General features: G+C 45.3%; 2 protein-coding genes and 1 non-coding gene across 3 annotated transcripts; 1 reads left to right on the top strand and 2 right to left on the bottom strand.

Moving 5' to 3' along the window:
* The first annotated feature begins 626 nt into the window (after positions 1 to 626).
* Positions 627 to 6,026, top strand: LOC123165791 (probable homogentisate phytyltransferase 1, chloroplastic). The gene is made up of 12 exons (XM_044583524.1): positions 627 to 815; positions 1,997 to 2,283; positions 2,417 to 2,500; positions 2,577 to 2,651; positions 2,769 to 2,852; positions 3,314 to 3,403; positions 4,121 to 4,222; positions 4,386 to 4,481; positions 4,643 to 4,714; positions 4,792 to 4,887; positions 5,298 to 5,402; positions 5,570 to 6,026. The coding sequence occupies exons 1-12, from the start codon at positions 743 to 745 to the stop codon at positions 5,609 to 5,611; spliced, it is 1,206 nt and encodes a 401-aa protein (XP_044439459.1). The 5' UTR covers positions 627 to 742; the 3' UTR covers positions 5,612 to 6,026.
* Positions 6,027 to 6,807: 781 nt separating this feature from the next.
* Positions 6,808 to 8,501, bottom strand: LOC123165792 (uncharacterized). The gene is made up of 2 exons (XM_044583525.1): positions 7,296 to 8,501; positions 6,808 to 7,081 (listed from the first exon to the last, which is right to left on the bottom strand). Exon 1 carries the CDS (start codon positions 8,441 to 8,443, stop codon positions 7,610 to 7,612), a length of 834 nt encoding a protein of 277 aa, XP_044439460.1. The 5' UTR covers positions 8,444 to 8,501; the 3' UTR covers positions 6,808 to 7,081; positions 7,296 to 7,609.
* A 3,049-nt stretch (positions 8,502 to 11,550) lies between these two features.
* Positions 11,551 to 11,622, bottom strand: TRNAP-CGG (transfer RNA proline (anticodon CGG)). Its single transcript has one exon. It is a non-coding gene; the product is annotated as a tRNA-Pro (tRNA).
* Between the last annotated feature and the right edge of the window lie 12,027 nt (positions 11,623 to 23,649).

Below are 23,649 nucleotides of genomic sequence, written 5' to 3'. Positions count from 1 at the left end.
GGTGTGCTATTCCCTTTGTTTCGTGATACTTTACAAAACCCGAGGTGAGACTTATTGGTATCCACATGAATCAACTTTTGATCACCATACCAAGTAATCCTCGTTACCGGTTTTGTTCTCTTTGCTCGCCTCTGTATTCCGCCATCCCCGTGAATATGTCACGTTGTGTCTGGCCAAACGATGATTAATATCGTAATACTGAGAGGGCCCTAAAAATATCTCTCCATCGTCGGAGGAGAAAACCTCGGTCTTGAGCTATGAAGTCCCTTGGCATGCATTTTTGATGCACTTGATAGTTGCCCTTATGATCACCTTGTTACGAGTAACGTTGACGAGCCCCAAAACACACCATCCGGTATGAATGTAGTTGATACTTTCATGGTCTAAAAATTGTGCATAACTGGACATCATTTGAGACACCCGGATGTGGGTGCTCACATTCTTAAATCTCAGGGCTAATTCATCAGGGCAAGCCAAACGGGCTGCTAGCTTTTGTGCGAATCTTCTCTGCAAGACACCTGTCACCGCTGACAAGGCTACCCACGATGCACCACGTGTTAACCTCGCTGTCAAGGTCAATTATATATACATACGCTCGGAAAAAGGGAAATGGCTCAACAGTCCAACGATTTGGACTTTGCGTCGCACGACTCTTTGGGGCTCTCCACCACCACTCCCTCCCTCCGTCCCCCGCCCGCTCTCCGTCTCACTGCCCACTCCCCACCCGCGCGCCGCCGCGGCGATGGACTCGCTCCGCCTCCGGCCGTCCTCGCTCCGCTCCGCGCCCGGCGCCGCCGCCGCCGCCCGCCGGCGAGGTGAGTGCCTCGACTCCCCCGTCCCCTACCCCTCCGCATGATTGGTGTACCGGTGATTGGCGCCTTTCAGTTAGTACTACTAGCTTTGACTAGATGCTGGCGCTGACGAATGGATGTAGTTAAGCGGGAGCAAGTGCGAGCTGACCTTACCGGATTCGGGGAGCAAAAGCGATGCCGGGGAGTGCGGTTCGTTGGGATGGGATAGGAGTGTTCTCCTAGTACGCCGCCCTTTTCCGGAATAGGAGTAGTAAGCCGAAAGGGGTCAGTGTTTTGTCACTGGTAATCGATCGGAAAAGTCGTGTCAAAGTGTTTCTACTCGCTAGCTCGGTTTTGCGGCGGATCAGGGCCGACGAAATGGATGTACTGGTAGGCGTAAATGAACCTGTAGACGACTTGAAGTAGTTTGACCATTCGGTACTTTTGTTAATAGCTTAATACTGTATTTTTTGGGGGAAATACAGCGGTTTCTTTGGCCACCTGGTACTTTTGTTCATGGTGAGTGGAGGGGACGCATGTTTTTCTGTGTGGTGAATTTTTAGCATGTACCAGGAGGATAGGTGGTGAATGGGGAAGAGATTTATGGTGCGATTTTAAGTGACATGTTTTTAACTTGTTATTAAGGTTAGTAGATAACCTGTCTGTTTTTGTTGGAATGATTTTGTCATGCTGTGTGCAAGGGCTGTGAAGTAGTGGTATCAAGGTAATGCTGGGGCGTTTCTAGTTTCAGTTGAGCAAGTGTTCGATTATGTCAGACACGAACGTATGCGCTGATGTATTCCTGATATGTTCGTACTAGTTTCATGCACAGTTCCTCTGCTATTGTACTACTTTATGCTCAGATATTTTTCGCTTGTGTAAAATTCATTGCGGTCTGTAATCAAAAAGCAGTTGTACAGTTGTACTACAACAAGTCTAGCGAGCGTTTCTGTGTTATCAGGTGCTTCCCATCTTCTTTCGGCGTGCATAACGGGCTGACCTTATGGAAATGAAGTAGGCAAAATGTAAAAAAATAATATCATTATCTTCTTGGCTGATCCTATTCAGTAGTGAAAGGACTAAGCAAACAATATATTTTCCAATCTCTGAGTTCACATATTGTCACATGCCTTGCATTATGGATGAAGTTCTTCAATCTTTGTTTCCTGAGTGCTTGACGTAGTTTTGAAATGCTGATTTTCCAGATCATATTCTACCATCATTCTGTTCCATCCAACGAAATGGTGAAGGGCGAGTTTCTTTGTCCATCCAAGCGTCCAAAGGCCCTACTGTTGACCGTTGTAAAAAATTCTTGGATTGGAAATATTCTAACTATAGGATAGCACATCAATCGCTAAATACTTCTGCAAATGCTGGTCAATCACTACAGCCTGAAACTGAAGCACACGATTCTGCAAGCATCTGGAAGCCAATATCATCTTCTCTGGATGCGTTTTACAGGTTTTCTCGGCCACATACCATCATAGGAACAGTTAAGTCATGTTGATGTTGTTTCATTTACATGAATCAAGAGCGTATAAGATCTCTTAATGAAGCTAATATGCTTGGGCTGTGGCGTGCTTTTACTCTCTCTGGATCTAAGAGAAAAATTCTTGTTTAGGCAGGCACTAAGCATAGTCTCAGTTTCCCTACTAGCTGTCGAGAGCTTATCTGACATTTCTCCCTTGTTCCTCACTGGTTTGCTGGAGGTACAACTTTGAGCAGCACTTTTCTTCTACAGTGATGGAGTTGTATAAAAAATGATGCACTTTTGCTCCCATGTAGGCAGTGGTGGCCGCTCTTTTTATGAACATCTATATTGTTGGATTGAATCAGTTGTTCGACATTGAAATAGACAAGGTATTGTAGATTCATTGCAGTCTAAACTCTAAAATGTTTTGGTTCTGACTTTATAGTGCTGCTTTCTATTATATCTGTTTTGAACTTCTGTGGAACCTAATGTTGTTGACTTGCCAGGTTAACAAGCCAACTCTTCCACTAGCATCTGGGGAATACTCTCCTGCAATGGGAGTTGCAATAGTGTCAGTATTTGCTGCTATGGTAACGTCTTTTTAGACATTTATTACTGCTATGGTAACTATGTTTATTTGTCTGGAAAGAGATTTGGAAGTCTTATAGCTTATTTTGACATTTCCTTTCGATGTATTACTTAAGCATTTATCTTCTATATTACTCTTTGTAACTAATGATACTCCCAGACAATGAAATTAAGTAGCACAGTAAGAAACAAGTTCCTGCATAGGGACTTCTGAACTTTGATGGATATACGTGGTTGAGCACCTGCACTTAACAACACTTCCATTTCTCTTAAATCTAGTGAGGGTGTACATTATTGTCGCAGTTCTCCCGCTTCTATTTACTAGTTACACGGCAGTGAATAAAATCTATTCCATTCATTTGTAGTTGTGATAATCTTGGAAGAATAATTTGATAGTTGATTTACTTGGGCTCTTTGCTGTCAGTCTGTCAGACTAACAGGAGCGTTGCTATTTGAACTGCAGAGCTTTGGCCTTGGATGGGTTGTTGGATCACCACCTCTGTTTTGGGCTCTTTTTATCAGCTTTGTTCTTGGAACTGCTTATTCAGTCAATGTAAGAGCTTATGTCTTTATGATCATCAACTCAGCACATATGACATGAGGTTCCCGTATATTCATATTTTCTGTGATTGTGTTGTTACCTACTCCCTCCGTTCACTATTATAAGATGTTTTGGATATTTCAATATGGACTACATACAGATTGAAATGAGTGAACAAACACACTAAAACGCGTCTGTATACATCCGAATCAGAAAAAAGCTAGAACATCTGATAATAGTGAATGGAGGGAGTATTCTGCTGTAATACAAAGCTTTAGAAGGACTAATATAGTAATAATAATCTACTTTTGAATGCTACTATAATCTAAGTGAAATGCTTATACCAGCCTTATTTTTTTTACATTCACAAGGGCCTGAAAGATGTGGATAACTGACATGCGTGGAAACCACCTATGAGACTATACCTGATCTGCACTTTTAATGGGCTAACATGTTACAGTGGAGCACCTTGCTCTGCACTCTGCAGAACACTCAAATCTGATGGTATAAATGGGCCCCAAAACGTTTTGGGGCTGGCATGTGGCAGAGCCCAAAATTGACAGATAAAAATCACAGTGATATATGGAAATATTTGATGTGAAAGCATTTCGTCCATTAGTTCATATTCCTGCATAATTATCTGGAATATCATGGTATTTGGTGTGATCTGTTGATACCCATTATTACCTAAGTAAACAGAGCTGACATTCCCATTTTTGTATTCTACAGCTGCCGTACTTTCGATGGAAGAGATTTGCTGTTGTTGCAGCACTCTGCATATTAGGAGTGCGTGCGGTGATTGTTCAACTGGCATTTTTTCTCCACATTCAGGTAAGTCTTCTTCGGATGATTTATTTGAAAACAAAAGCAAATTATAGTAAGACATAATGTTCTGTTTGCAACTGTAATTACACTTCGATGTGGCTTGTTCTATGAACATCACATGGTAACTGCTACATATGATTTATGCTGTGTTGCCTTGTCTTTCTTTCAGACATTTGTTTTCAGAAGGCCGGCAGTCTTTTCGAAGCCATTGATATTTGCAACTGCCTTCATGACATTCTTCTCAGTTGTAATAGCATTATTCAAGGTAATGAAATCTAGTTTCTGTACTGCATTACTGCAGCTAAAGTGATTTTCTAATTGAATGCTCATGAATATCCTTTCATGGTTTGCTAACGCAGTGCTCATTTGTTGCATAGCTTTTGATACAAACAATGTTTCCTTGAGAAAATTGGTTCTTTCCTGCAGGATATACCCGATATTGAAGGGGACCGCATCTTTGGAATTCAATCTTTTAGTGTTAGATTAGGTCAAAGCAAGGTTAGTAGTAAATAATAAACATTGCTATTGTCCTAAGAGACTTACTGTTGTAGTTGCTGATTTGAACTCCCACGCAGGTTTTCTGGACTTGTGTTGGTCTACTTGAGGTTGCCTACGGTGTTGCGATACTGATGGGGGTAACTTCTTCCAGTTTGTGGAGCAAATCTCTAACTGTACGCCACCACATCTCATAGATTTCCACTGCACTGTCCATCGTTAAATTTAAGTTATCCATTTTTTTGCCAACCAAAACAATTTGAGTATTAGGCTTTGTTCTGAATTGATTACCACCATGGAGCTAACATCTCTAGTGATCTGTAGAAGGCTTTTATTTCTCTTATGATTGAGAACTAGTTATGGAAATTAATATGGCTTTATTATGGAAATTTAACCTCTTTTAAATTCAAGATTGATCTGAGCCTTCTACCTTTGTTCTGTTTTAGCATTACAAGGTAAGTGAAACTTTTGTATCCATTTAAGCTTGCCCAAAACATAACAACTATAATTAAAAAGGCTTAAACTTCTATAGGCTATTGTATAAGTGGTTGTTTGTAGTCCCGTTTATGAGCATGGGTTTTTGCAGGTCGTGGGCCATGCAATCCTCGCCAGCATCTTGTGGAGCAGCGCACGGTCCATCGATTTGACAAGCAAAGCTGCGATAACATCCTTCTACATGCTCATCTGGAGGGTAAGTGCTGACATCATCACCCATTCCCTGATCTTTCCCGCATCCTTCTCAAATAAAATTCCTTGTACTGTCCAAACATATTCAACCAGTTCACCTTCTGCGCCTTGTGGATCCTGGAATGGCACACCCTGCTAACTAACATTCACTCCCCTCACATGGCTCCGCAGCTGTTCTACGCGGAGTACCTGCTCATCCCTCTGGTGAGATGAGGACCGACAAGCAGCCCCACGGAAGAACTTGAGTGCCGGAGTAAAGCTGTGCGAATCCATTTGAATTTCGGATGGTCACGGACCGCGCCCAATAAAACTCCCCGAGCCTCGCCCCGGTACATCGTTGATTTTCCAGCCATGGATGGTGGGATCACCTAGATGGACAACCTCCCCATGTACCCGAGCTGGGCCAGGTGAGCTTTAGTTAGTTGATGCTAGCAACAACTCCTGCAGCAGGCACGCGGCTGCCTGGAAAATAAGGCTCCCCACTCCCAATTACATTCTGTTGTACGTTTTAGAACTTGTGAATTTTGCTCTGGTCCATTGTTGTCTAGGATGTTTGGAACATTGCGCAGGGTTTCTTAAATCTTACCGGGAGGGGTGAATTGGCAAAATTGGTCCCTTTTCTGAAGTTTCAACCCTCCCCTAAAATCTTAACAAGTGAATATAATCATTCTGTTCTGTACAACACAAGGTTATCTGACGCTGAACTTGACTGTCAACGCAACATATCTTGGTGGTTGGAAAAACCTTAATGTTTTCTTTGTGAAAAGTGTTCTCGGGATCAATGTTTCGCTCGTGAAAACTAAAGGTTTTGTTCCAACACAAAAGTATATCTATTGTGTGCATATAGCCAGGTTTTCTGCTAATAAAGAGGCTGGGCGTGTATTCGTAATGCTCAAGTCAGCACCAATTAGATGCCTCTCGTCTCTGGTCTGGGTCTGTTTCTCCTCCTGTGAGTTTCCAAGGATGTACATGCACCGTGTAACACACTGAGTTGCATCAAAGTATCCGTTCTGAAACCTCATAGGAAACTTAAGCATTACAACTTTTACATGAAACCTCAACATTACATACATGCAGCTGCTCCAGAAACGACCATATGAGCTTACAAATGAAAGCAAACAGAGTTACAGTTACAGATACGAAACTACCCTACAAGATAAATAAGGCCTTGTACAATGCAAAGTGCTTGAGAGGCGCTTGGAGAAATAAATCAGTCTTTCTTTAAGCACTGGTGCTTATTTGTTGCATAGGGCAGGCGCTTAATTAGGCGTCTCCTTAGAAATAGGCACTAATTAACCTGGTTTATTTTTCTAAGCACCTCCCTAAACACCTAGCACTGTAAGAGGCCTAAGTGAAAAAGTTCAGGCAATGTTCACTCATGCACCACCCAAAGGCCTAAATGCGAATTATGTAAAAAAAGGCATGAATTCAAGCAATGTTCATTGATGTACCACTCAATATATACTGATACATCAAGATTAGTTTCCAATCTTTAGATCCGAATTTTTTTGTACTTAGAGACTGCATGAGAGATGCACCATGCAGCTTGCCCACGCCTATGGCCTACTCTTTTGCCTTTTGGCGATATCTGTGGCCTCCTTGCAAAGCGGGTTTCTTTCTTCATCATTATTCTGTGCTGCTGCCGCATGATTAAATTATAACGATACTTCTTCTGTAATTTATCTGAAATAAACCAGAGAAAATGAAAATAAGCTCTCAACCATCGGGAACAGGTGAATATGGATCGTAATGGTAAGTAGCAGTTTTACGTCGGAAGGGCATGACAGTAGCCCAGCTGAATCAAAAGAATAAAATTGTATTAGGCCTTACGAAAAAGAGAGGCCAAGGTTATGCATTATGCACAAGAATGTACTCCGTAAGAGTCAAGTAGCGTCACCTGCTCCGCGCGGCGATCTCCTTCTCCTCCCTCAAGCATGTCGGGACAGAGTCAGGGTCAGACCCTTGAAAGAATAGACTCAAATTACAACGGTTAAATGTGTGCCAGGGCGAGCAAACTATGTATGTATGCTTACAACAAAGGTAAGTACGTGTCTGTCAAACAACGTTCTACGGAAACAAACACTATAGCTTAAAAGATAGCAATTCCCCATGCAAGATAAGTGGTACCATGCATTGTGCAATAGCAGCTATGTCCATATACTAATATTAAGGAAATCGATTTGTTTAAGCAGGGTATCTTCAAAATAGCTCTTATCCCTCTCTCAACATTGTGACCGTGCAAGATGTGAACTGCCTTCCGCTGCTCGCCTTCACGCAGCTGTGGGAGCCCCTGTTGGCCAAGTTTGCCACTTTTCCCGGAAGCGGGTCGATGACCGCCGGAAGCGGGACGTGTACCAGCTCCGGCTTGTACGAGTAGGGGTCGCAGGCGAGGAGGCCGTACGAGAGCTCCACCCACCAGAGCATCCCTCCGTGGGAGACGACCCCCGCGCAGAACCACTGCCGGTGCAGCGGCGGCGAGTAGGCGAGCTCCGTCACGGCCCACTTGTACTGCCCCACCGTGTAGCGGAGGAGCGTGGCGCGGCCGGAGCCGTCGCCGGAGGGCTGGAGCTCGGCGACCACGCAGCTGTCGCGACTCGCCATTAGGCCGACGTTGGCGCCGTCGAAGCCCATGGGGCAGTCGTGCTCGCGGAGGCAGGTGGCCTCGCCTGTGCGCGCGTGGCAGAGGTGGTGGGTGACCTCTCCGCCGGGCTCCGTGGCGCGGAGGAGGAGCAGGCCGGAGGAGTCCGCGGCGGCGACGTAGGGGTAGCTGGGGAGGCAGGGCGGCGGGGAGATGCGGAACGGCGCGGTGAGGATTGAGGCGCGCGGGGGCTCGTCGCAGGCGACGGAGACGTCGGCGCCCGGCGGGAAGGTGCGCTTCGCCTCCTTGTCCTTCACAACTTTAGGGATTCGAGCCAGGATGGACCACCGCTCCGGCGGCGGCGGCATGGCTGGACCGGAGGGATTTGATTGATTAGGGTTAGAGCAGCCGTGATGGGGCAAATATGACCCCTCAAACATTGACCGGTCACGTCTTAAGTAATGCATTTCACATCCGGATACCTCAAATTAGTAACCTCAAATCTATATTATTAGATGCAACGTAGCGATTTTTGAGCAGAGCTCCGTCCGGCGCCCAGCTGCGCCTCGCAGAGTGTTGGGCCGGTCACGGCGAGTTAGAGTAGGGCATGAGACACGAGCCGGCTCACGAGACTCAAGTCATCCGCCTCTCCCATGCCCTACTCTTCCTCGTCGGAGCTCGGAACCCGAACGGTACTGGTTGGCATCAGATTTATGATGGATCCGTCCTGGGACGAGCCTGGGACGTCCACCATGACGCGGTTGCGGTGCCTGGAGTGTTGCACCATACGGGGCGCCGTAGAATGTGACTCCGCCTCGCCGACGTCCATCGTCGCGCCCGCTACCTCCATGTTCTGGTCGGACGAGGCCCATGGTGCGTCCCTATGCTCAGCGCGCCAACAGAGGAGTTGCGCGTTCGCCACCACGTTCGGACGCCAGACGGACCGCACCGCCTCCGGCAGGAAGGTGCGCTTTGCCTCCTTGTCCTTCACAACTTTAGGGATTCGAGCCAAGATTGACCACCGCTCCGTCGACGACGGCGGCGGCATGGCTGGACCGGAGGGATTTGATCGATTAAGGTTAGTGCTTGGGCGATGGATAGCGGCGGCCAGCTGGGGATTCGGAAGGAGCAAAGGGGGAAGGGGCGAACACGCTTTAAAAAAACCCGGTCGGGTAAAAGAAAAACCATACCCACCCGGGCGCCTCAAACCAATCTCAAATGACCCGACTGAATGACATCCCTCATATTCAGTCCAAATTTAGGACGGATATGGGCCGTCCGCCACGTCGACCTGGCCCACTATGGCCCGCAACGACCCCACTCCTGCCCCCACAAATATCTGACGACAACGAGTAAACCCTAGTCAAACTCAATCTGTCCTCACTCGGCCTGTCCGCTTCTCCACCAAATCCACTTCTTCTCCCCCAAAATCCACTCCTCGCCCGCCATGTTCAACGGCGATGGGGCGGGCGACGGCAGCGGATAGAGCCGCACGGCTCCAAGAGGAGCATACCCACGTCGCCTGATGCATGGAGAGCATCGTCATCTCGTGCTCCTCCCCCTCTGCTTCGGAAAGTGACGGTGACGACGAGCCCAGAGCCGCCGATGCATACGCCGAGTCCAACCGCCGAGACTCCAAGGGGAAGCATCTGGCAAGGAAGTGGTGAAATCTAGCGTCGTCCCCTTGTTTAGTTTGGTATTAAGTAGTTAACTGTGTTGGAAATATGCCCTAGAGGCAATAATGAATGTACTATTATATTTTCATGTTTATTATTAAGTCATGTTTCTATGCTACAATTGTATTGGTTATTGAATATGAGATTCATAGGGAAAACCAAATACATGTGTGAAAATATAAACACCAAGTGATCCCTCGTCTAGCTTCTAAGACTATCTCATGTATTAATGATGATCTTGTTTTCCTGATCATGAGCATTGTTAATGTAACAAAAATGCTATCAATATATGAGAACACCGTTGTCATGATTACAACGGAGTTGGATAGACCCAACTTACGAATTACCGAGAAATGTAATTGTTGCTACTCCCTCCGTCCGGGTGTATAAGTCATTCGCGTAGTTCTAGGTCATCGATTTGAGGAATTAAATATGTGTTATATGTCATGAAAAGTATACCACTATATTTCCACACGGATGTAGTTTCTAAATATATATTTTTTGTCACATATAATACATATTTAGATAGTTAAATTATCGACCTAGAACTACGCGAATGACTTATACACCGGGACGGAGGTAGTATGTTACTTATCAGTACTTCATATAACTTGTTCACGTTTGCATTGTTCCTTAAACCATGAGAATATTGCATACCAACATACCGGATGGTTACTTCGGGCTTTACCACATGTCACTCCGTATGTGGATGTGTAAATAAAGATGACTTATGAGTATACTGGAAACGTATGTCTCGATAGCGATAGTTCAGGACTGAGATTTGCTCCTCTCACGATAAAAGAGATACTCTCTGGGCCACTCGGTGTTACGAGGGTAAGTGCTGACATCACCCATTCACTGATCTTTCGCTGCATCCTGCTTAAATAAAATTCCTTGTACCGTCCAAATACATTCAATCAGTTCACCTTCTGCGCCTTGTGTATCCTGTTAACTCACATTCACTCCTCTCTCACGTGGCTCCGCAGCTGTTCTACGCGGAGTACCTGCTCATCCCTCTGGTGAGATTAGTGCCGACAAGCAACCCCACGGAAGAACTTCAGTGCCGGAGCCGAGCTGCGTAAATCCGTTTGAAAATCGAATGGCCACGGACGGCGCCCAATAAAATTCCCTGACCTCGCCACGGTACACCGTTGATATTCGAGCCGTGAATGATGAGACCATAAGATCACTACCTAGAGATGGACAATCTCCCAACCTCCCGACGTGCCCAATGCTGGGCCAGGTGAGCGAGCTGTATGTAGCTGGTTGATACATTCTGTTATAGTAGTACTCTACTTCTCATCCGCATATTGACTTTTGTGATGGAACCGGCCATCCTCATTAGACACAGTCTGTCGAAAACCTTGGGCAGGGCGAATTTCGCGCTCCGGTTCGTCGTCGTCGTCTCGGGTGTTCCAAACATTTACACAATTTTAGCTCATGGATGGATTGGATGGGTTTGAATCATGTCATGCAACAGCAAGAGGGGAGGAGGGCCGGTACAGATTTCCTTTGGGAGATTTGACCCCATGCCATGCAGTGCGTGCGCAATGCAAAGCTTGTCCTGTGGCGTGGCATCGGCCACTCTGGGCGCATGGGCCTACGGGGTCTCCGGCGTATCGTCGAGGCTTGATTCTGCATGCAAAAGGTGCTCTGGGACGGAGCATGTGCGTGCGTGCCAGCGGGCGGCATGCATGGGCATGGCCGCTCTGCTCCTGCCGGTGGCAACGCTGAAGTCACCACCGATCGGCTGCATGGCAGGGCCGTTGGCCGGCCCCTCTCCTCGTGCGAGGCTCTGCGACTGCGGCCGACGACGAACGAAACCTGTTTAAAAAAAAAGATCAGTGCTTATGCAAAAAAAAAGAAAAAAGAAAAAAGAAAAAAGAAAAAGAAAAATTGGGGTGTTGCGAGAATCGAACTCACGACCTCTCGCACCCGAAGCGAGAATCATACCACTAGACCAAACACCCTGCTTTGTTTATCTGTGCTAGATAAAACTAGAAAATCTGAAATAACGTTTCTTTTCCAGGAAACCCATCAGAACCCCAGTTAATTGCCATGCATGAAAAAATGGCACAGCTGTAACATGGCGAGATTCGCCTCTTGGTAAGGTGGTGGAGTTATGTGTACAGATATGAGTGTGCCTACACACGTAGTAGTAATAAGATTGAGTTTATTTGGTTCTCTGAGAGTATGGTTGTAATTTACATGGTTTTTTACGATGTCTTGTGTTGTTTCAAATATTTTATTTATAATTCCAGAATCTTAGTCGCCACGCCCGGCCTAGGGAGGGAGGGGAATCCGCGAGGACTATTTCTCGCATTCAGCGACTCCGAAGGTCTCTCTCGCTGGAGCGTTTGCACTAATCGCGCCGGCCCACTAGGGCGCGAGGGGTTTCTTTCGTTCTTTGTCTGATCTTCTTATGTTTCTCTGGCTTTCCATTTTTCATTATTACAATTCGTTTTTCTTTGTTTTTTTTCACGGTTTTTTCATTCTACATTCTTTCTTTCTTTCGTTCTTTGTTTTTTTCTTCGGTTTTTTTTTTCATTCCTTGTTTCTCATTCTATATTCTTATATACTTGTTCAACATTTTTCAAATACTTGTTCAACATTTTTTTCATACATGAACAACATTTTTTCAAATACTTATTCAATTTTTTTTCAAATACCCTTTTAACATTTTGAAATACTTGTTCAACATTTATAAAATACTTGTTCAACATTTCTATATACATGATCAACATTTGTTCAAATACTTGTTTAGAATTTTTTTCAAATACTTGTTCAACATTTGCATATACATGATCAATATTTTTCAAATACTCATTTAATTTTTTTTCAAATACTTGTTCAACATTTTTATATATACGATCAACATTTTTTCAAATACTTGTTCAACATTTGTTTTTCAAATACTTGTTCATAATTTTTCAAATATTTTTTGAAGAGTGTCTTTTTAATATATATATATATATATATATATATATATTATTTTAAAGTGGAAACAAAAGTAAAAAAAGAAAGCAAAAAACAAAAAAAAACGTAAAAAATAAAACAGAAAACAGGCTGGTGTTTCCTGCCTGCGTGGGCCGGCCCAATTGGCGGTTCCCTTTGGCGAGGAGTTCGCTCATGTGTCGCTTAATGCGAGACATAGGGGCGCCAGCTATCCCCGGTCGCTTCAAATGTAGCAAGCTCGACTAGCCACCTCGCCCACACACAGTTCGTGATATGTACAAGGGCACGACCTACTTGAAGTAAGTCGCGCCGGTATTCTCCATTTTTTTCTTTTGTTTTTTGTTTCTTCTTCTTTTTTTGTATTTGTTTCTTTGTTTTTATTTTTGTATTATTTTTGTTTCTTTGTGTTTTTCATTCATTCTTATATACATGATCAACATTTTTTCGAATACTTGCATGGCATTTTTAAGTACTTACTCAATATTTTTTAAATACTTGTTCAACATTTTTGTACACATGTTCAACATTTTTCAACTATTGTACACATGTTCAACATTTTTCAAATACTTGTTCAACATTCTTAAAATACTTGTCCAACATTTTGAAATACCCATTCAACATTTTTCAAATACTTGTTCAACATTTTTCAAATACTTGTTCAACATTTATAATACTTATTCAACATTTTTCAAACACTTGTTCAACATTTTTGAAATGTGTTTTTGAAGAGTGTTTATGTAGAGTATTTAAAGTATAAAAAAATACAAAAAATAAAGCAAAAAACAAGAACATAAAAAAAAACTCCCACGCACGGGGCCAGCCCATCTGCTCGCGCAAGTAGTAGGCGCTTCAATGATGGACAACTTTCTCTCGCGTGACACGAGATATAGAAGCACCCCCTCCCCCCCAAATCAGGGGCCCCCTCCGGCCAGGACGCAGGGCAGATTATCTATGCATGTAGTGACGACGCAACATCATGCAGCAATTCGAAGGTAGCGGACGATGACCACACGATTATTGCGCTGTTCTGTTTTCTTCTTGCGTTCGCACGGGCCTACTAGCGAACAGAGCCCAAGCTAAGATATTGGGTGTGGCCCAGCGCGTGGTGAAGCGCCTCAGGTAGAAAAAAAGGTAGTGCACAATGCCCTAGTCAATAAAAATATATGCCCTAATCCCCTTTTTCCTTCGCCGTGGATGCCCACCGCCGACGCCAATCTTCAGTCTATGATTGTGGCAGGGCCATCGCCGCTTTAGTAAGAATCGTTTCTCACATTTGTAATCCGGTCTTGTGGAGTTTGTATGGATTATGAGATTACTCCCTTTCCTTGCTCCCGACGGGAAAAATATTAGTCTGGCATTCAAACTTAGGAACTGTGATGTTAGTGTTGAATTAGGAATATTAGGGGTATGGTATGGTGCCTACTGAATCAGGATTACACTAGTAGAAAAGAGGGCTTTGGTTTAGGCCGGGTCAGCCCATTAGTCCCGGTTCAGTCCAGAACCGGGACCAATGGGGGCACTGGTCCCGGTTCGTGAGGCCAGGGGCCTGCCGGGCCTCGTGGGGGCATTGGTCCCGGTTCGTCTGGCCCCTTTGGTCCCGGTTGGTGGGACGAACCGGGACCAATGGGCCTCGCTCCTGGCCTACCACCATTGGTCCCGATTGGTGGCTTGAACCGGGACCACAGGCTGCCCTATAGTCCCGGTTCATGCCATGAACCGGGACCAATGAGGTGCCTATATATACCCCTCGCCCGCGAGCAGAGCACTCCAGTGCTCTGTTTTTCTCTGGCCGGCGAGGGGAGGGCTTTGTGGTGCTCTAGCTCACCTCCTATGCACATGAGGTGTTCGATGAAATGCCCGAGCCACAGTAGTTAAGCTTTTTCCTCTCGAAGCTCGACCTCAAAGCTCCATTTTCCTCGAGATTTGTCTAGGTTTAGCGACCCGTCACGTCCCATTCCCGTCTTCACCGCCGTCGATCGCCCGCGTCAATCTCGTCGCCGGCACCACCGTGGTGAGCCTCTTGTTCTTATCTTCTTTCTGAAAGAAAAAAATCTTACTTTAGATAGATACTTGTCTAATTTTCTTACTATTGTATTGCTTGTTATTATATAGTGCGATGGTTTTGGTATCCGCCCCCGTCGGCCCTCGTCCTGTCTATGATTCGTATGTGGTATATATTATCTTTATAACTATTGGTTCATTTATTGTTTATGAAAATTATGCCGACCAACGTGACATAGATTTTATTTATCTAGGAGGTATGTGAACCGGAAATTCCAACCGACCCTATTGTCGAGAGGTTAAATTTAGTTGAAGAAGAAAACAATTTCTTGAAGGGAAAAATAAAAAAATTGAGGAGGAGAAGATGATATTGGAGTTGCATGTTGCGGATGTCGTCGATGATCACAAGATCAAGATGGATGCAATGCGCTTGAAGATTAGAAAGATTAGAAAATATGCCATTCATACCGAGGCTTGGTATCATTATGCCGTTGGATCAATTGTTACCTTGGTTGCGACTATGATCGCATTTGTTTTCGCATTGAAATATTTTACATAGTTTCAATGTATGGTTTAATTAATTAGATGCTCTGGAGAGCTATATGTTGTTAGATGAGAACTATGTATGTACTTTGGTTTTAATGTGATGATGAACTTCTATTAATTTGGTCACTTAATTATCTATTCATGATGTTCTGTAATGGTTTTTGACACACTTAATTATATATAATGCACGCAGATGAACCGGCAATGGATGTACGGTGACAGACACACCTCCGAGTACATTAAGGGCGTGCATGATTTTCTGGAAGTGGCTGAGGCAAACAAGCAGAATGGTTTTATGTGTAGTCCATGCCCTACATGTGGGAATACGAAGTCTTACTCTGACCGGAAAATCCTTCACACCCACATGCTTTACAAGGGTTTCATGCCACACTATAATGTTTGGACGAGGCACGGAGAAATAGGGGTTATGATGGAAGACGGCGAAGAAGAAGAGGACGATGAAAACTATGTGCCCCCTGAATACGGTGATGCTGCAACGGGGGAAGCTGCTGAAGATCAAGAGAAACCAGACGATGTGTCCAATGATGCTGCAACGGGGGAAGCTGCTGAAGATCAAGAGGAACCAGTGCCCGATGATGATGATCTCCGCCGGGTCATTGTCGATGCAAGGACGCAATGCGAAAGTCAAAAGGAGAAGCTGAAGTTCGATCGCATGTTAGAGGATCATAAAAAAGGGTTGTACCCCAATTGCGAAGATGGCAACACAAAGCTCGGTACCATACTGGAATTGCTGCGGTGGAAGGCAGAGAATGCTGTGCCTGACAAAGGATTTGAGAAGCTACTGAAAATATTGAAGAAGAAGCTTCCAAAGGATAACAAATTGCCCGACAGTACGTACGCAGCTAAGAAGGTCGTATGCCCTCTAGGATTGGAGGTGGAGAAGATACATGCATGCCCTAATGACTGCATCCTCTACCGTGGTGCGTACAAGGATTTGAACGCATGCCCAGTATGCGGTGCATTGCGGTATAAGATCAGACGAGATGACCCTGGTGATGTTGACGGCGAGCCCCCCAGGAAGAGGGTTCCTGCGAAGGTGATGTGGTATGCTCCTATAATACCACGGTTCAAACGTCTATTCAGAAACGAAGAGCATGCCAAGTTGATGCGATGGCACAGTGAGGATCGTAAGAAAGACGGGAAGTTGAGAGCACCCACTGACGGGTCGCAGTGGAGAAAAATCGAGAGAAAGTACTGCGATGAGTTTGCAGGTGACCCAAGGAACGTATGGTTTGGTTTAAGCGCGGATGGCATTAATCCTTTCGGGGAGCAGAGCAGCAATCACAGCACCTGGCCCGTGACTTTCAACCTTTTCAGAGTTCATTTGAAATGCTTTTCAATTTCAGGGTCTTATAGCTCAAAATAATCAATAAATGCATGAAAAATAACAAATGAAGTCAGAAAGGGTTGAAAATTGATGATGTGGCTTTGAATGGTGCATTTTGAACACACAAAAAGTCAGGAGTTCAAATAAGTTAAAAAAAATGAAATCCCTTTGTAACAGACGAGTTTCCGTATGAAATCGTGATACTTCGAAAGAGATTGTCCGTTTTGTACACGAAGTGCATCCAGTTTTTGTCGTAACCCTCTCAACTTTCTTGCACATGCTATGTGGATGAAATGATAATACCATGCCAACTTTCAACCTTTTCAGAGTTCATTTGAAATGCTTTTCAATTTTAGGGTCTTATAGCTCAAAATAATCAGTAAATGCATGAAAAATGGTGCATGAAAAATAACAAATAAAATAAATAAGTAATTAGAAACAAAACAATATAAACTTTAATAAAATATATAAGTAGAAACAAAATAAAGTAAACTTTAATAACATAAATAAAATTTATGAAACTAAAATTATCAAAGTATTTTCTGTTCAAAACATTATAAGCAACCTCTAGTATTATTGAAACTAAAATTATATAAAATTGATGCAACTAAAATTATCGAAGTATTTTCTGTTCAAAATCATTGAAAGCAAAAAGAATTTTCATAAAAAACTTTTTTTGTTAGAAACTTTAATAGCAAAAAGAATTATCATAAAGTAAAATAAATAAGTAATTAGAAACAAAAAAATAAAATAAATAAGTTTTTTTGTTGTAAGTAGAAAAAAAAAATAAAGCAAAAAAGAAAACAAAAAACAGGCAAAAAATAAAAATTATGCCACCTACTAGGCCACCACGGCTTGAATACGACTAGAAACCCATCCATGGGCCAGGATTCTGGCCCGCAGAAGGCCCAGTAGGCCCATCAGGCATAGCAGTGACAATTAGGCCCGTAAGCCTGCAATGGAGAGGAGCTCGAGAGGGTTGGCGCAACAGCACTTATAAACCACTCTCGAGCTCTCTCAACTAGCGAGGTGGGACTAAACTTTGGCCGCGACGCGGGCAGCACATGTCCTTTGGTCCCGGTTGGTGGCACCAACCGGGACTAAAGGGGGAATTAGTCCCGGTTGGTGGCACCAACCGAGACTAATGCTTGGACTATATAACAAACACTTGTGAAAAGTTTCAGTTTTCATCGCCAGTTGCCTCCCCCCTCGCCGTCAGGCTGCTCCACCTCGCCGTCTACACCGCCGCCGCCAACGCCGTCGCCTCCCCGAGCCCGCGCCGTCCTCGTCGCCGGCATCCCTGAGCCCGCCGTCCTCGTCGTCCCCGTCGCCGCGTGCCTCCCCGAGCCCACCCCTCCTCGTCCCTGTCGCCGCCTGCCGTCCCGAGACCGCCGTCCCCGTCACCGCGTGCCGCCCCGAGCCCGCCGTCCTCGTCGCCGGACTCCTGCCATCGCCGCCCCCTCGAAGTGAGCCCCCCCTTTCCCATGGTCCCGATCGAGCGACGCTCTTGCGCCCGAGTGCCCCTTGCTCTCTGCCCCTGCTCCATGGTCGCCGCCGGCCCCGACGCATCGAAGAGCAGAAGGAGAGGAGATGAGAAGGAGTGGAGCAGCAGCAAGACGCCGTCCAATTTTTTGAAATTTCTGATTTTTTTTACAGATATGAACAGTGCATATAGAGGGTGTTTGATCAAATGCTAGATGGCTTTGGGCATTTTTAGAATTTATGATATTTTTTGTGGTGAGGTACTGATGCAAGACAAAGGTGATGGCAAAATTTCAGAATTTTTGGATTGGTTTAGAATAGGTTTTCAGCAAGGAATTTGAATCTGGTTCAAATTTCATTTGAATGAATTTTAAAATTTTTGAACTATGGATCCGAAGGTTTTTGGTGAAATGGAGTGTGGGTACTGTCATGAAGTTGGAGTAATTTTTGTGGTTGTAAAAGAGTTAGGAAAATTTAGAATGTGCTAAATATGTCAAAAAATGTTTTTTTGTTCATATACAGAAAGTTTTTATATATGACTATGGATATATGAGCAATGATGATCCATGGATGTATGCATTGATATATATATGAGAAACGATGTTCATAGAATATTTACCAAGTAGAGGAAGAAAGGAGAAGAAGAGGAGAAATAAATAAGAAGAAGAAAAAAGAAAAAAAAGAAGAGGAGAAGAAGAATTCTATTTTCTCTTCTTCTCCTCTATATAGAATATTCTATTTTCTCTTCTTCTCCTCTATTCCTTTCTTCTTCTCCTCTTTTTTTTCTTCTTTTTTTCTTCAATCTTCTCCTCTATTAATATCTTCTTCTCCTCTTTTTATTTCTTCTTCGTCTTCTTATTTTTTATCAGATATGTCGTTGTCGATATACCCCGTGTCCCGATAACTTCAACACGAGGGGGGGGGGGTTCGACCTACCCCCTCCCCGATAACATTATTTTCCCATGTATGTATGTCGTCGTTGTCAATATAACCCCCTCCCGGATAACTTCGACCGTGATAACTTATACCACGGGAGCACCCCCCGGCCCTCTCGCTCGACCAAAACTCTCGAGGACACCCAAACCCTAGAAAAAAACGATGTCGGTCTCCTACCCCCTCCCGCCGCGCCCCTACCCTTGAAGCGTTGGCGAGGCCACCCCAAACCCGGAATAAGCTAGGTCTACATTTGCACTAATATATCCACCTGCTGTCATGTTTGTGTAATAATTGCCATGTTGTAATATTTGCAGAAACAATGGAGCACGGACGAGACGAGGAAGTAGAAGAGGTGTTGGGGGACATAATCTTAGCCGGAGGTGATATCTTGTCGTATCTTAACGACAATGATGGTCTGGAAGAACAGGGTGAAGAAGCAGGCTACGGTGATCGAAGAGTGGAGGAGGAAAGACATGATTATGATGGCTCCGGTGACCCAATGCTGGTGCAAGAAGGAGCCCGTGGTGACGGCTCCGATGACTGAACAGAGTCCGGCCAGGTAAATATATTAGTTAAGCCTGTGCTGACTAGCTAATTGATGCATTCATTGTTTTGGTATGTACACATATTAATTAACTCTCGTCTTTCTTCTTTTTTCTAGCCCTCCGGATCGAGCACAACTTCGGTAAAGAGACGAGGCCCGAAGAGAAAGTTGCGCTCGGATGAAAGGTTTGAGATCACAGCAATCGCGCGCGACGGCCAACCGATTGAACCCATCCGGACAAAGGATGCATTTGCTGCTCAGTGCGGGGTTCTTGTTAGGGACAAGATCCCGATCAGCATCCACCAATGGTATAAGCCTAAGAAGGAAGACCCTGAGGTGTCTTATGTCAATGATATGCAGAAAGATGATCTTTGGACTGAGCTGAAGGCAAATTTCACCCTACCGCCAGAGGAGGATCCGGAGAAGCCAGTTAAAGAGCAATTAATCAAGTCTCATGCTCTTAAGAAGATGGCAGACCTATTCAGGAGGTGGAAGAATGAGCTGAAAACGTTTTGTCGACAAAGAAGAGACACCAGAATTCATCGGCCGGTATGAGAAGATCAGAGATCACTGGCCCGCATTTGTGGCCCACAAGACATCGGAAAAGAGTAAGAAGATGTCAGCGACAAACAAGAAGAATGCTGCAAAGAAGAAGCTTCACCATCGCACGGGGTCAGGTGGCTACCTCAAAGCCCGGCCTAAGTGGGCCAAGGCTGAGAATGATCTGCTTGATAAAGGGATCGAACCACATCAATGAACTGGCCAGACCGTTGCCGGACTTGGTTCTTCGGGGCTGGCGGAAAATTGGACCCTGTATCAGGGAGGTGCGTTTGGACGGACGAGCTTTTGAGAATACCAGTCAAGAGGCTTCAGCACTATATCGATGCAGCGCAGGAAGGGACGTTCGTTCCAGACAGAGAGAACGACGAGCTCACAATGGCCCTCGGGAATCCTGAGCACCCTGGACGGACACGAGGCACGCCAGGCTCCGTTCCGTGGAAGGCTGGTTTTCTGGACGCAGGCGGTTACAAAAGCCAGGAGAGGAGGAAAAAAGTGGAGCAGACCCAAATTCAGAAGCTGCACGAAAGGGTTCAAGCGCTAGAGGAACGAGACGGCAATCGACATGCCGAAACTACCCCCGAAGCTACCCCGCCATCTCAGCGGAGAAGCAGCGTGGCTTCCACCGAGCTGCTTCAGCCGGAGCATGTCTTGACGGCTCCTGCTAGCTACCCCGTGGATGCTATCACGGAGTCTCAACATTGCCACCTTATGACGCAATCGCAGAACTTCAAAGTCAAGGCGGCTGTTGGCTCTGTTTTACCTCCTGAACCAGGCGCAACCTACCACTGCCGGCCATTCCAGAAGGATATGCTAGGGTGATGGTGAATGAAATAACGGAGGGATTTGAGGACCTCCGGCTTGACCACCCTACCGGTGAAGGGGAGACTCGGCTGGGTTATGCTCTGAAGACTCCATGCCTATGGCGGATAGAGCTCATCAACCTTCCGAACTGGACGCCTCCGGCGAGTAAGGGCACTCCGCCTCCTCCTCCGGCGAGTGATCAGGGCACCCAGCCTCCTACTCCGGCGTGTGGCGGCACTCCGCCTCCTCCTTCGGCGAGTGATCAGGGCACTCAGCCTTCTTCTCCGGCGCGTGGCGGCACTCCGCCTCCTTCTCCGCCTGCGTCGGCGCGCCAGAGCAGCCAGCCTCCTCCTTCTCCGCCTCGTCAGCAAGGGCAGAAGAGACCCGCCGCCGCTCCGGCTGCTCCGGCGCGTCGTAGTCCTTCTCCTCCGCCTCGTAAGCAAGGAAAGAAGACAGCCGCAGTCGCTCCGTCTGCTTTGCCGGCGTCTAGCAGTACAGCCAGAGGCAGGAGGCAATACAGATTCGGTCCTTCTCTGAAGACTCCAGAGAAGTTACCATACAAGAGGACCGAGGAGGAAACCACGAAGATCGTGCGAGCCGAAGTGACGAACTTCTTTGAAGGGGTGAAAGCAAATAAACATCCACCTCCGGAGGAGAAGGTAGATCCGGTGAAAGCGAAGCGCACTCTGGCTGCCCTGATAAAACCACCAAAGTCTCCGCCGAAAGGCAACTATGAGCGCATTATTGCAAAGACATTTGCCGAAGCGGAGCGGTCGGGAAGTACTGTCAGTGATCAAAGGTTAAAAGAACGACGAGCTGGGAAAAAAATTGCCCAGCTCGGCGAACAAGCGAACCAATCGTGCCCCCCGCTCAAGGTGTCTAGCGACATCGTCGCTAATGATCCGAGGATGGTGCCCGGTTATAGCAATCTTGGAGATTACCTGCCCGACGATGTACATTATGATATCTTGGAGGTGGACGAACACAAATACCATTACGGGAAGCCTCTCGTCAAAGATGAAAGATCTCTAACAACGATGATGCGAAGATTACATGATTGGTACATGAAAACCTGCAGAGAGTCTGGGGGGAGGAATACTTTGACGCTGAGAGTTAAACCGGAGCATGACCTCGTTGGAATTGAACTGTTGAATGTTCCATTTGAGGAGTTCTTCCAGTTTTTCAATCAAAAGGCCCTCGATAAATCAACGATCACTTGCTACTGTCTGTAAGTAGTACTACTTCTGTCATTAAGTCTCTCTATATAGGTCAGCTCTTTCATTGCATGTATTTATAATTATCCTCACTATATTATGCAGATTGAAGATCGCCGAATTGAAGAAAAGACAAATCGGTGATATTGGGTTCATTAACACAAATCTCATAGATGCAACTGAGGTTAAATATCATGCCGAAAATACCGAGGCCAACTTGCTACGATCGTTGGTAATAAATGAAAACAAAGATATAATACTCTTTCCTTACAACTTCAAGTGAGTGTTACTGTCTTGTGCATATTCGGTTTCCCTTATTAGTCCAGGTTATAGTAATGTAATTGATGACTTATGCATGCGTGCGCAGCTTCCACTATATTCTCCTAGAGATTAAGCTTGAGCAGGGAGTAGTAACCGTCTTAGACTCGAGACGAAAAGATCCCCAGGACTATGCGGACATGACTCAAATGCTCGAGAAGTAAGTTAAATCGATCATTATCCACCATATCAGCAACTTTGTTCATTTCCTGATATCAAGTAATTGTTTTCTTTGTCTGGCAGGGTTTGGAGAAAATTCACCAAAAAAGCTCCGGGACTGCCGAAGAAGCTGCAATTTAGACACCCGAAAGTAAGTACTATAGTAGCATGTTCCGCGCATCTCCTAGTGATTCAAGCGCTAGTTTCATCAATACCATTTAGCATGCTTGCTTATCAGTTTGATTGACCTCTATTTCTTGTAAAGTGGTTGTGGCAGGAACCCGGGAATAATTACTGTGGATACTACGTTTGCGAGTCCATCCGCTACACGACCTGTGAGCGGGGCTACTCTGACGAACAATATGAAGTGCGTAAGCAATAATATTCACAATTTTATTTTATTACCATCATTTGTGTTGAGTTTCATTTATTCATATATATATGTATTGACCCCCTTCTTCAAATTAGATCTTTCGGATGCGGGATGAACTCCTAGCACCAGATCGTATGCGAGCAATTCAAGAGGAATTGGCGGCATTCTTCCTTGACCACGTGATCGCTGAAAACGGAGAATACTATGTGGACCCTGTGTTCTTACAATTTAATTAGGAGATTATATTGTAAGAGATAATTATTGTATATATGTAGCCGGTAGTGTCGGATAGATATACGAGAACTTGTTGTTCGACCAATCTCTCGGAGAAGGAGAGGTGGTCGATATCACTTCTCTCTGTATGCATATGTTCATGACGATCTTCTGTTTCCTTCATTTGATTACTAGCTAGCGTGTCTAGTCCTCTCCATACGTATATAGTACGTAGCGTCGACCAAGCACGGAGATAAGAGAGGACACTTCTCTCTATTAATTAGCTAGCTAACACAATATATGAAACACCTAAATTAACCCCCCCAAAAACCCCCCACCCCCCCCCCCCTTTCAAAAAAACAAAACCCCAGCCCCTGAAATGCTGACGCGTGGATGCCTATTGATCCCGGTTAGTGCCACCAACCGGGACCAAAGGCCCTCCTGCCTGGGCTCGCCGCACCGGCCACGTGGAGGCCCATCTGTCCCGGTTCGTGTAAGAACCGGGACTAAAGGGTTAGGGCATTAGTAACGACCCTTTAGTCCCGG

Source organism: Triticum aestivum, chromosome 7D (genome assembly GCF_018294505.1).
Source record: "Triticum aestivum cultivar Chinese Spring chromosome 7D, IWGSC CS RefSeq v2.1, whole genome shotgun sequence".
NCBI lineage: Eukaryota > Viridiplantae > Streptophyta > Magnoliopsida > Poales > Poaceae > Triticum > Triticum aestivum.
This window is presented reverse-complemented; position numbering and strand designations above follow the sequence as displayed.